Source organism: Psittacula echo (genome assembly GCF_963264785.1).
Source record: "Psittacula echo genome assembly, chromosome: 6".
Classification (NCBI taxonomy): domain Eukaryota; kingdom Metazoa; phylum Chordata; class Aves; order Psittaciformes; family Psittacidae; genus Psittacula; species Psittacula echo.
This window is the reverse complement of record NC_137743.1, coordinates 70658807-70672225: the sequence shown is the minus strand read 5'-3', so window position 1 is coordinate 70672225 and position 13419 is coordinate 70658807. Positions and strand designations below refer to the sequence as shown.

Here is a 13419-nt window from a genome sequence, read left to right as displayed (position 1 = left end):
ATGATAGAAGTAGGTCGCTGCTAACAGCTTTCAAAAATCCCACCCAGATACTGAAGAACACAAGAAACATTTTTTATTGCTGTTTGTTTCAGTGCTCTAAAGCAACAACAGAAGACAAGCTTAGGAGCAAGAGACAGGAATGGTACAAACCAGAAGGCAGTATATCTTACACGATACCTTTCATTTCCCTCCCCTACTATAAAGCCCTACCCCAAGGTGTACAACATGATGGTTACCTTTTGCTATGTTTAAGACCGAGCAACAGTTTTACTACAGATTCCGAATGGAATTTTGCTGATGGCTGAAAAGGGGTTTGCCAGAATATTAGATACACACCTTCTTTTGGGGTTGTTCACACAGTTCAAAAACTTAAAAATAAACTTTGCTTCAAAAACACACTTACTTGTTAAAGCAAAATTTGGATTTTCCACTTCCATGCGCTGTATTTGGGCATTCAAAAACACTTTGATATCTATCCCTCTGGCAAATGATGATGAATTAAAAAATCTCGCTGGAATTTTCGAAGCAATATCTGGTTCATCTCTTCCAAACCCAAGGTTATAAAGCACTTCTTCAGGATCTTCCTCGTAAAGTTCCAGTAATTCAGAAACACTAGACAAATGAAAAGATGTTTACCATCTACTTTTCTCCTTTTAAGACCCAGTCCCTTTTGTCCAACTACTACACTGGCCCAGTAGCCAGCTTAAGTCTATTGAATTTTTGACTCCTACAGCTCAGCCTACTTTAGGAAATAACTGAAAACTCTGCATCTGAAGTTTTGATTCCCATCACCAGACCCATTGGCCCAGACACAGCTCAGCTCCATTCTGTAACTTATGAAGTCAGCCCTCATTCTGCAGAGCTCTGATTTTAAAATGTTGTTAAAATTACAGACATTTCTAACGTTTAGGCCCATTTGTTAGTATTTACTGCAAACCACAACTGAAAACAAACAGCAATTTTTCAAGCAACCAAATGAAAATTCCCTTCTCGGCTACTGAAGGGAAAGCAACAATGCACATAAATCAAGCCAAGTCCAGACAGTCAAACAGGCCTTCAAAGCATAGTACTCTTTTACCTTGAAACAGTCGCACTGCTTTTTCCAGACCCAGTAGAATTCATACTTCTCCCCTTCTGGTGAAACTGCAGCCTCTTCTCCTTCGCCAGCACACCATTGCTGTCAACACAAATGGAGAAGATCCCTGCAATAAACCACTTTCATTTGGGGACTCGATTCGCCTTCTCAGAGGAGAGCTAAGCTTCCAGTGCTGCTGAATTTCTCTTTTCCCTTTCAGTGTTATCTGGTTTATATTAGCCATGTCATTTATTGAAATACAATAACAAAAGTGAACCCTGGGACGCCTCGGTAAAAACGTACGTAGACAGTAAGAATTTGAAGGCAAATGCAAGCTGAGAAAACAAATTCCTGATCTCCCCTTGCTGCCCCACCCTCCCTGATCCCTCCCTCGTCCAGAGAGGAAGCCCAGCTGCCCTGCCCTGCATTTCCATGCCTTCCTTGTGCCGCTGCCTCATCTAGCAGGACCACCTCTCCATGGCTCCAGCTCCCTTTCTCCCCCAGTCGCCACCCACCAGCAGTGCAGAGCTGTGAGCTGCCCGAGAGGTTGCTGCTGGAGAAGCTGAAGAGGCTCCAGGTTGGAGAAAACAGAGCGAGATGAGCTCTGACCCAGGCTGCCAGCTAGTTTCTCTCCCAACCCCAAACTATTTCCTCTCTGCACCTGGAGAAGCCACCTCAGCATCAGGTGGTATCTTGGTCTCAAACGTACTGTTACTGCCAGCTTCTCAGGGAGACAAACCTTCCCAAGGTGGATTTTACTGTACAAATCCTAACACATACACACACACACACCCCAGCTACCAAGAAACCAAATAATACAGAGAATTCACCAAAAAGTGCACTTAGGGAGCCCGGCTCAGGATGATGCTGCCCACACAGACTGTGCCAGTGTTTGCTGAAGTTGCAGTGGGATTTTAGTTTCAGCACATTTTAGTTACATGCTGTCCCTATAAAGCATGAGCCTCTCCTCTCTCAGTCTTTTCTTCCCTACTCCCAAAAGACATCTGCTCTGAAAGGTAAAACTAATTTTCCCTTGAAATTTCTGAAATGGTTGGGGATCAGTGTGGCAAAGAAGGTAAATCTTACTAAGTTACTTGGATTTGTCACTTCGCTGTTTTCTTCCTGCTACCCCAGAAGCTACATCAGGTCTGCTGGAAGATTTTTTTTCTGCATCTCCTAATGACTGTTTCTGTGTTACCTGGATCTTCTCCTTCCCTCTCATCTAAACAGATGAGAGCAGAACAACTTCAGCTCTGAGGTAGCCTCCACAACTTCCACTGCCCCTTCTCTCTCCCACCCTCCAGTAAAAATATTTCCCTGAAGCAAAGAAACCAACAAAACAAAGATGTTTACCATGTTTCCATTTGTGTATCACTCCGTAGATGATTAGCTGTAGAGAAACAGAAAGTTACACACAGACCTCTTCAGAATTGCATTAACACAAGCAGTATGAAGAAGCAGGCAGTGAACCTGTTTACCAGTACTCCCGCATAAGCCAGATTTTTCTCTTCCCATGTAAACATGATTGTCAAGAGTTTCTAGTATACAGCTAATATAAAGGTGATTTGGTTATTCTGTTTAAAATAAAATCTCAGATGGACACATGCTTATATACTGTCATTAATCACATTAACTTGAGATTTAATGTGTGGTAAAGCACATTATTATTATACATTATATATATACATATATATATACGTATATATATATACACATATATATATACGTATATATATATACACATTATATTATTAATTGTTACATACACCATTTATTGCTTCGTAATTGAAGATGTGATTACCAGCTGCAGGGCTGTTACTCGGCAGGAAGGGGAGAAGAGGAAGCAGGTATGCAGAGAAAGTAAAGAACCTAAGAAAGGCAGTTGGCCTCACAGCCCAGTACTGAGACTATAGTCACTAGTCTTTTCATCAGCACAGACTGCTCGTTACATGTGGTAAGGCCCCGGCTACCCAAATAGTGCCACCCTAGGTGCAACAACTAGGAGAAGGCTGCAGTGCTGGTGGGACCAGTGGCCACCCTTGGAGATGAGAGGGCTCTGCCAGGAAAACCCTGCATCTCAACTCACAGTGCCAGCAGGGAGGAAAATATGGAAACCTCACAACCTCTCTTATTTTCAGAGGCATTATGAAGAAACTGAAATGTATACAAAATGCAGATGCCACATCTCTTTTTTTAGTATCCTTGCTTATAATTTGAAGGCAAGACTATATATATGGATTAACTGGTGACTAGTTTGAACAGCTAAACCATGGGTTTTAATAGCTCAGAAGGGGACTGGGGTTACAAGACCCTGCCCAATGCCCTCCATACCATTCACACAGGGCTCTGGCTTGTATCTGAATTCAGTCACGGATGCACAAGGGCAGGCCATTCATACCAGCCTCAATGGGGCTGTCTGTCCAACAGTGCACGCAGGGCTGCTCCAGCAGCTCTGTTGTTCCCTTGTTCTTGGGTGGGAAGCAAAGCCCAGCAGAAACACACATTCTTACCCACAAACATCGATCGGCGATTCTAGTATTGGGACCTTTGTTATCCGAAAAGGAGGGAAACAACCTTCTGCTTAAATCATGCCAAATGCTCACAAAAAAACCCAGAAATCTTTGGGAATTACAAAGGGGAAAAAATTAAAAGAAAAAAGTGACATGATACTTTAAAATATACTGACTCTTGCATTCTTAGTCATATGATCAGGGCTTGGATTATTGTTACAAGGAAACTCTTCCTATGAAATCTTTGCATTGCAGGCAATCTAGCAAATAGAAAAGACCATCAGAAAGAAAATTTAATCCCAATTAATGTATTTCAGTAAGGGAACTCATTTACTTCTTCTCCATCATTGTCAGACCAAGGTCATTATCAGATCAACAGTTTTCCTTAGAAGCCTTGAATCTTTAGAAAATAATGATAATTTCCTTCCTCCAGGCCCTGTCCCACTAATATGACACCATTGACAAGACTACTGTGGAAGAAAGGGCTTTCTACTACAGAGGTTCTGACACTTTGCTAAAGCTATAGCTCAAAAAACCATCAAAAGCTAAAGGGGGGGGGAAGGGAGAGTGGTTTTGCCTTTTTGTTTGTTTTTTTTTACACCGAAAGCAAATATTGTCTTGTATCCCCTACCCTGCAGATAACCCCAGGACTCAGTTTGTGAGACTGGTTTTTCTATTTTACTTCAAAATGCTGCTGTTAGACCAGGAGCAACAGTAATTCTGTTTGCTTGTTTGTGGACACCTCTAACCCTTGATCAAGAGAGGGTAAAAGTCTTATTCTATGACAAAGTCCACCATGAACAGCCATAACTCTTTCCCCTTAAAAAAGGGAAGAGAAAGAGAAGGCAAGCAGCTAGCAACAGCAAAGTGTATATCGTGGCTGATCCAAAACACTCAGCCTTGGTGCTTTTCATTTTCAAAACCACATAGCCCTTAACGGGTTTGCCTCATGGCTGCCAGAATTTCATTCCTTCTTTCTCCTCCAAGGGATTCAGTGGAAGTGGGACATGCACAGCTACCAAAAGTAACCCATGGACAAGAAAAGCAAGTAGGAGAAACAACTTTCTCGCAGCCTCAGTGAGTGCTCCAGGCTGGGCTGCTGCTGTGGGCATTAAGATGAGAAGGCAGAAGTGAATTTCAGGGATACCTCTGACCTCTGGGTTAGGCCAGAATGTTCAATACCAACAATAGTCTAACAAACTCAAAAAGCAAACCTTCCTGCACTTTTCTATGTCCTAGGCTGGTTTTCCAGACAGGTTTTCAACTGCCTTTGGCTACAAGGGAAATGCTGTCTTTCAAAACAAAAATCAGATGACTGGACATAAAGGGGTTTGGGGTTTTTTTCCTAGAAAAGTAGTCATAATCCTGCCACACCCACCTTCGGCTCCCAGGGATAAGTCATCTTCAAAACTTCCTCCACTTCTCACCAGCATGCCTGAAAACGTACAGTTAGCAGTTCAACAACGAGACTTCTGCAGTGTTTTCTTTTCAACAGCTTAACTAAAGATATTAGCAAGACACGTTGGATGATACAGCAGGATATAACCAGACTGTATTTACAATCTCTGCATTAGTCATATGGTAAAAATCCACTAAGAAGTGCAAAGTTACATTTGAGAACATAGAAAAATTACTTTCATAGAGAACAACTACAACACTGGTTTGTGCTCAGGAATATCCCCGAGTCAACTTGCAAGCAAATTAACTGCAAGTGGGAACCTGGGGGTACCACCCAACACATCTGCGCCTTTTGCTGCTACATTATCTATCCTCCAGACATCTTACCATGGGGATCCAGAGTCTGAGTCAAACTTAGGCATTCTCCTCTCTCTCCCTGTACCAGATTAAGAGCTGAAGCGAAGACTCTGGGCACAGCAAGTGATTCCTCTGCACCCTGTCACTCACTACCTGCACATTCTCACTGTACTTTGTACTTCAGTATTCAGTCCTGCTCAGGTAGTAAAATTTTCAGGTGTGGCGACCAGAGTTATGAGAGGCAGAGACGGCCTAATGCTCGCCAGCTCAGAGGGGAAATTACATCCTCCCCATTTTGCACACTTTGGGGGTTTTTTAGGGCTTAATAACTCTCCAGAAAGGCTCATTCAGGATCTCTTCCCCCTTTTCCAGTTTCTCAGGCACAATCGCTTCACAGTGAGAATAACTCAGCAACGCTGACTAGGCTGTGGTTTGTGCTGCTCCTAAAGATACAAGGTCTCAGGTGAACATCCACAAAAGCACCATTTCCAGCAAGAGATTTCAATAGGTAATTGAAAAACTTGGAGAGAAGAAAAAGGCCTTTCCTTACCCTTCAACAGAGGATTGCTTTGCTCATCCAGGGAGGCTCCCAGAGGCGTTCTGAAACCACAGAAGAGATTAATACTACTTTAAAAACTTGCTGCTTCATGTCCTTCCTTACAGTGTGTAACAAGCTTGTGATAGCAGCAGTTGTCCCTCCCTCCGCCCCCAGAAAGCACAAACATCTGACTGGCAATAACTTCCTAAACAATCACCAGCCCTCTGAACAAATACGCCTTGTAGGGAAAAACAACAAAACAGGTTAATAACTGTAACACTCAAACACTGGGCAGTGGCAAAGCTTCAGGGTCACAGCCCTCTGCAGAAGGAAATCATGGGCTTTTCAGCAAAACACCCAGAAAAAAAATGAGCACGGGTTTCTGAATGGGCTAATTCAATCTCATTTATATGACAAAACCTGTTGTCATTTTTGTACACATTCAGAAGTTCTTGGAGAGAAGGGTGAAAAGTTATGTTTGATCAGGAACAAGATAAAAATCTTGACAGCTATGTTAGCTGTCACTTGCTGACTCTGATATTTTATAGACTCTTAACATTGCCTCTTACTTGGATTATCCCTCCCATTGCTGCTCTGTGAAGGGCAGGGAGTTTGCTGAACCTCACAGTGCCCAAAAGGAGCAACAGAAACTGCACAAATGACAGGTCCAATCCCTCTCTGGGTTCATGCTACACTTGTTGACACTAGCTGGATGTTTCCACATCTTGTCTCTGAGACATGTTTAACCAAAGGCCTGTCACTGTTAAGTACTACAGCATTAACCCTCAAAGCCCAAAACAAGTTCAGAAATACAACACTCAAAGAAGGGGAAAGTAGATGATTTATGTGCCTGTATTATGTATGTTTCATTTGGGTTTTTAATTAGACAAACACATAAACCTGCCCAAAGACCTGAAAGTAAACAGTGTTCTGATACAGTATTTGTTTTGGTGCCATGGCCAAATTAAGCAAGGAAAGTTTGCATCTGCTTTCTAACAGGCTTCACAACCTTATTTTTCTTTCCCCTATGAAAAAAGTTCACTCTTTCCACATATGGCCTGCTGATAGGGAGCAAGCTCACTTCGACCTGTCTTTTTGTGAAGCAAAGCCCCACCATGGTGAGACACCCAGGCAAACAGCCAGAGCATCTACGTGCATAAGCGTGTTTCGGGTGACAGGACAGACTCTGCCGAGGCTCAGATCTCCCAGGTTTCTGCCTGTCTGCCTTGCTGGGGGTTGAAAAAACTTAGGGCAGATTGTCTAAACCCGTCACGCTACAACAAGCCTTATGTTCTGAGGTAATAACTATGCCTGTTTACTCTCTGGCTTTGATGGGTGCGCTCCCATACTCCTCCTTCCCTGGTGGCTGCTTTCACATCTCTACCTTTTCGATGCAGAATCTTGCTGGCAGTGACTTTAACAGCCAAGGTCAGTGCTGCACACACCAGCTGGCAGAAAACAGTAAAGGCAACCACCAAAGCTGGTGTTTTCTTTTAGGAATTAAGTCTGTCACCTCTACAGCATGTTAGCAGCCACCAGAAAAGCAGCCCTGTCAACCACTCATCTGCTGCCCTGCTTGCACTGCTGCACACAGGCACATCTGCCTTATACCCCTGCCTTTGAAAAACTTGCATTTAAGAACAGACACGACATGAGTTTAAACAAGCGACAAGTACCCCCACAAAAATCCTCTCAGACAACAGAACGGACAGCTCTGCCTTTCTGTGCCAGTCTGTTTTTCACCAGAGAAAAACAGAGCAGCCCTATGCACTTGGGAAGGTTAGGGCTGGGGGGACCCTTTCACTTGCTGGGTCCTCAGGAAGAGTCTCCCTGCCCGAGACACATCACAGCAGGTCCACAGCATGTCCCGACATCCTTTGCACTGTGGCCAGAGAGGCCAATAGCAACCTGAGGGCAGCCAGAGCAAAGAGCAAGTAAGCGGGCATGCATCTGGATCAAGAGATGCTATAGTTTTCCATTAGCAGTCACTCATTTATTATTGCATTCTAACATATAAGGCAATAAATTCTCTCAATGTCAGTCCACAAAAGAACTGAATGAACTCTAGAAGCCCACATTGCCATGGGATGCTGGTACTAAGCAGGTAAAAAGACATTATGCAGCCTCAAGGCTTCCTCTCATCGCAGAGGTTTGTTTGCTCAGCTATCAGTTGTGGTAGTCTTCAGGGTGGTCTTGGGTGGTCTTCAGGAACAGGACAAGGGTTTTCACGGTGCTGTGAAACTTTAAACCTCAGCTTTTAAAGCCTTAATTGGGCAGGAGCCATGTTTATTTTAAACTTGAAGGAAAAAATCTCTTCTTTCTGAGGCATTTCAAGAACTCACTTCCTGCATATCTATGGGAGATGGCTCCTAAATACCTCCTGCATCTCCTGTATTACTGGCAGTGTTTAAATACACTCAACCAAAATAACACATATCACCATAGAGCTGACAAAAATTTCTTCTTTTCTATCAGTATAATACAAACACTTGTGTTTCCTGTCTTCGCTTTATAAGAGTTGAAATGAAAAACCTTTGTAAACTTTCTTATTATTTCAAAATGCCTTTTCAAAGTACCACGGAGACGGCAAAGGATGCTTTTCTCAAAGCATGTGATTCCTAAAATACGAATTAACCAGAAAGTTTGAGTAACATCTGAGATTCCTTAAGCCTCTACAATTCTATCACAGTATGATATAGATACGGTTTTTTGTTCTGTTTTGGTGTTGGCTGGGTTAAAAAAAACCCCAACAAAACAAACACAAAAACCACATATGTCTACCAAGTTAATTATCATGGGATATTAGAAACCCTCCTCTCTCCTCCAAAGCAGATGTGAAACAGAGATGCCAAGTAATAAGAGCCCCAAATCACTAACATGAATATCAAGGGACAGCTAGTAATTATTTTTATCCATATTATAACACTGTGGATGCTTTTGGAAACAAACAAAGGAATAAATCTTATAAGCAGATCTATTTATGCAGTGGGTTGATACTAAGTTTTTTTGTGCTGCTGCCAACTGAAACCAGAAAATGAGATTTCAGAAGTGCCAATTTTCTTCTGATGTATGTTTCACAAAAGCTCATAGAAACTCTGACAAAATGGGAAGGACTGCTTTTAGAAAATATGTAACAGAAAATACTTTATTTTAGTAACTGAATGTTCACTTGCAGTAATTGTTTTATTTGCAACAAAGCTAACTTGCAAGAATAAGGCTCCGAGATAGAAGTTCAGCCTGTGTATGTTGCCCACACCTTGTAGCAATCAAAGCTCCACCAGTGTTATTAAACAAGTTAACAGTTTTCAGGGAGGACAGCAATCGTAAATTTCACAAGAACTGTTGGGTTTAAGTATTCTTTTTTAAACACAACACTATAGCACCTGTAGGGCTATTCTGTCATCTGTTTTTTTCCTATGCATTGTTACCAAGAGACAACCAGTGCAGGGTTTCTATACATACGTTCACTTTGTAACAGTGCAAGCTGAGCAATCATTTTACTGCACATATAGCTACTGTTCACATGCATCTTAGATACAAAAAAATGAAACTATCCTGCAGTTTTAAAACACAAGGGAGTGTGCACCACTTCAGGCAGCTGGGATTGCACCTCCCAGATAGGAACCGTATATGCATATATGCACATATTGTACACATTATGGAGCCAGAGCCTAACTCCAGTCTGAGTAGCTTGGTTTAAGGCAAGCTTAAAATACAAAATTTTATCTTTCTGAGGAGAATACAAGATTCTTCTGTAACGATTTACAACAGTTAATAGCTGTACTTTAAACGACTTCTATGGAAGGGTCACAGTGGGTTTCACAAACATGGATTAACTAAATTTGCACCTCTGTATTAGCAAAAGAGTAAACTCATGCTTTATTTCCTTACGTGTAAAGTATGGCAATAGAGCGTAAAATAAGATTCCAGTATTTTGGGACTCAACTGCCAGAGATGCAAACACATTCCACAGAAGCATTTGTTGCCAGTTTTAACAACAGAGAGCTACCAGAGCACTGGAATAAGCCTTCAAGCTTTCTGCTATTACTCAAGATTTGTGACCACCTATAAGAAGTTCATGTTGCCAGTTTGCAGTTTTGTGCTACTGCATAAATTCTGTATGGAAATGGCAAAGATCACAGGGCCAGGGAAGGTTCTAGAGAGAAATCCTGCAGATATGGAGAGAAGTGGCAGTGTAGCATTAGGAAGAATTTATCCTTCAGGAGATTCTTCCCCCACTACTCCTCCAACACCCCCTGCAAGGCACAGCCTGGAAAGATCTGAAGAAAACTATACCAAGGACCCTTTAGCTATACAGCAACCGACACTGCAGTTACAGGAGTAAGCTCAGTCAGACACTTTCCGGATTGAAAGCTCACAAACGCATGAGTATTCTCAGGCGTGTATTTTCTTCTTAACACAGCTGCTCTCAAAAGGAGAAGGAAACCAGAAATATCAAGTTGGGGATGTCTTGAAATGTCATTGTTAGCTACTGGAAAGCTAATTGTTAACTTCCTCCCATCAACTCTGGGCTGCTAGGATTGAATGGAGAAAAGGACAAGACAAAATCAGCTGCTACTAGATATAGCATTTATGCTATTACGTGACTGAGAATGAAGAAAAAGCAATGCTGCCAGCCCATCACAAATGCCAATGAAGTATTTTGTAATAGTAACAGAAATGTGCAATACATATATATATATATATATACCATGTCTCAAGGACATTGGAATAGACTTGGAAAAATCACATTAGTCTAAATCATGCCATCACTCCTGAAGACCCCTAAGCATAGAGGCCATTGCTGTGAAAACACCGTTTCTTCAAATCTGTAGCAAAAAACAGGCAAGCCAACAGGCAGCTTTAAACTGGAGCCCGTCGGTGAGAGATAAAGCAGCTTTCAAACCAGTGCAGCCTTCCTTCCCCTCAACAGAGTTCCTCCCTTCGTGACTGAAAGTGTTCAGCCTCGTTAATGAGGCAACAAGGAGAGAAAAGGTGCCAAAAGTCAGATCTTCCCTAGCCATTCATACGTATGCTACTGCTCTCCTTTTAACCCTAGCTAAAGGCATAACCCACCCAATACCGAAGGGTACTTCTGTATACTCCAGGGAGGCTTGGGGGAGCGCCGATGCTAAAGTCGGCTCCAGAGCGCCGAGATGTCCCTGATGACCCACACGAGAGGACGCCGCCGGGACCTTCTCCCCTCCACGACGTGGGAGCTGCCCGGCTCGTCACCTCGCTAGGGGACCATGGGCTCCGGCCCCGCACCCGCAGTGACCCACCTGCAGTCCTTCAGCCATATCGCGATCTTCTCGTTGGGAACGCTGTGGCCTTAAGGGCAGAGCAGGAGAGAAAAGCCGACAGTCAGTTAACAGCCCTTCCGCCAGGGTCGGCCCACCGCGACCCCCCAGGCTGCCGGCCCGCGGGGGTCCCAGTGGCCCACCCAGCTGCTGCCGTCCCGGCCCGCCACCCCCTGGCACTGACCTGCTTCTGCGGTCAGCGGCAGCTCTCCGCGGGCGAGATCCTCCTCCTCTTCTTCCTCTTCCTCCTCTTCTTCCTCCTCCTCGCCGCGGGCCAGCGCTGCCGCCGCTGCCGAGAAATCCTCCGCTTCCGACGCCTGCCAGGAGTCGCGGCTCTTGGCCCAGGCCTTCCTCTTCTGGGTCGCCCCTTGCCACTCCTCCGCCGCCGGGGGCTCCTCCATCAGGACGGCGGGGGCTTCACGCCGGGAGGGGACTGCCGGACAGAGCCAGCCTGGCGGCGGAAGAGAAAGGGAGCCGAGCTGTGCCGCGCCGTCCGCCCGGGGACCGCCAACGGGGCCGTGCCGCCGGGGGGCGCGGGGCCGCCGTCCGCGTAGCCCCGCGGGAGCGCCGCTGCCCCGCCCCGCCCTCACACCCCGCACCCGCCCGCTCTCACACCCCGGCCCACCCCCCAGACTCGCTCACCGCCTTCCCTCGGAGCACCGCTCCCGGCCCCGCAGGTGCCAGCCCCGGCCCCGCCGCCGCCCGGGACACAGCGGGAGGGCAGGGGCGGTACGGCTGGAGTCGGCCCTACCCGGCCCGGTGCCCTGCCCGCAGTTACTCACATATTGCGCCGCGGGGAGGCGGCGGCAGAGGCTGCGCCCGCCCCGGCTACGAACGGCGGCGGCGGCTCCGACTTCCTCATACCGCTGCGGGAGAAAACTCGGCGGCCACGTGACGGGAGCGGGGCCGGCGACAGCTCGTCTCCTGACGGGGCCGTCCGCACCGGGCAGCGGCCGCGGAGGAGCCTCCAAGGGCAGAGATGCAGGGACCGGGGTTTGGGGCCGGGTGATTGCTGGGGCAGCAGGGCTGTGGTACCCGGGGAGGGCACCCCGCGCTGCGCTGGGCTCAGCGGTGCTCCTTGGCCCGGCACGCACAGGATGTGTCCAGACAAAAACACACGAGAGCAGGCAGAAGAGTATTTGTGGCATTTCTTTTTTTTCCTGGGGGAACTAGAGCGCGGAGAAGGGGAAGACATCAGGAGACAAATAGCTTGGCTAGGCACATGCAACTTTCTGTCTTGTTTTCAGGGGTGTCAAATCAGATAAGTCTCTGCTGGGGCACAGGCAGACGTCTGCAGGGATGTCGGCAGTACCAAACAAGGCCTGTTAAAATCTTAGCGCCCCTCGAAGCCTTTTATCATCTGCTTCAGGATGTACTGAAGCAACCAGAATCAATTGAAAACCCAGGAAAAGACGAGTTCTCATGTCTGGGAAGGACGGGTCGCACGAAAGGCCACTCACCGCTGGGGACAGAAAGCTGTTTCTCAACCACTGTCTCCTGTTTGCTCACTTAAACACGGGGCAAGGTCTGTGCAGCGAGAGCCCTGTGCCAGGGCTGCACAGACTGCCTGCTCCGGCTGCACCCGACCGGACAGTGGTTCAGCCCCAGCGCTTAAGGGGCCGGGCTGCTGCTTGGGGAGTAGGACCCTACCGCTTACCCCTGGGTCAGGCTGTCACCCCCTACCGCTGCTGAACGAGCCCTGAAGGCCCTGCGAGCTCCCCTCAGCCGTGGTACATGCAAAAATAAGCTTTTTCAAAGGTCCTTTACAGCACCTTCAGGAAAAGATGCTGAATTACTAAGTACAAACAGCAAAGAGGACCAGAGTCACCTGGAAGTTTAGAACTGCTGTCGACTGGCAGGCAGATAAGATATTGTTTTGCCTGTTTACCTTTTGTTTAAAGGCAGATCTGCCTATGGAAGAACCATGTTAACGGTAAATACCAATTTTCCAGCCTTTCAAGGAATTTCTGTGACATTTTTCCTAACCCCTCCAACCCATCCAATACTTTATATATATATATATATAGTCTTCCTAAGATTAATTTCTCCTCATCACGCAAGCCATTTTCCTAAACATACACTCATTTTCTGAATTCATTCTATTGAAATTAAAACAGAAGAACAGCAGCACAAAGAAAGTGTATTTGTATTTAACTCGTTCCCGAAAGTGCTCATTACCATACATGTTTGGGGATTGTATTTTTAAATGCCTGTCTTTTTTTAAAAGGAGCAAACTGCATT

General features: G+C 45.7%; 1 protein-coding gene across 2 annotated transcripts in view; it reads right to left on the bottom strand.

Annotated features, from left to right (window-relative positions):
• ITPRID2 (ITPR interacting domain containing 2) overlaps window positions 1–11918 on the bottom strand; it is a 44312-nt gene extending 32394 nt beyond the window's left edge. For both annotated transcript variants that reach the window (XR_013957230.1, XM_080621595.1), the window contains exons 1-8: window positions 11821–11918; window positions 11363–11629; window positions 11161–11209; window positions 5891–5940; window positions 4964–5020; window positions 2429–2465; window positions 1079–1177; window positions 404–612 (exon numbers count right to left, since the gene is read on the bottom strand). Coding sequence is in view for 1 of the 2 variants with exons in the window: in XM_080621595.1 (XP_080477721.1) it covers window positions 404–612; window positions 1079–1177; window positions 2429–2465; window positions 4964–5020; window positions 5891–5940; window positions 11161–11209; window positions 11363–11579 (718 nt within the window). In the remaining variant the exon portion in view is untranslated. The remainder of the gene's footprint in view (window positions 1–403; window positions 613–1078; window positions 1178–2428; window positions 2466–4963; window positions 5021–5890; window positions 5941–11160; window positions 11210–11362; window positions 11630–11820) is intronic.
• Window positions 11919–13419: the final 1501 nt, after the last annotated feature.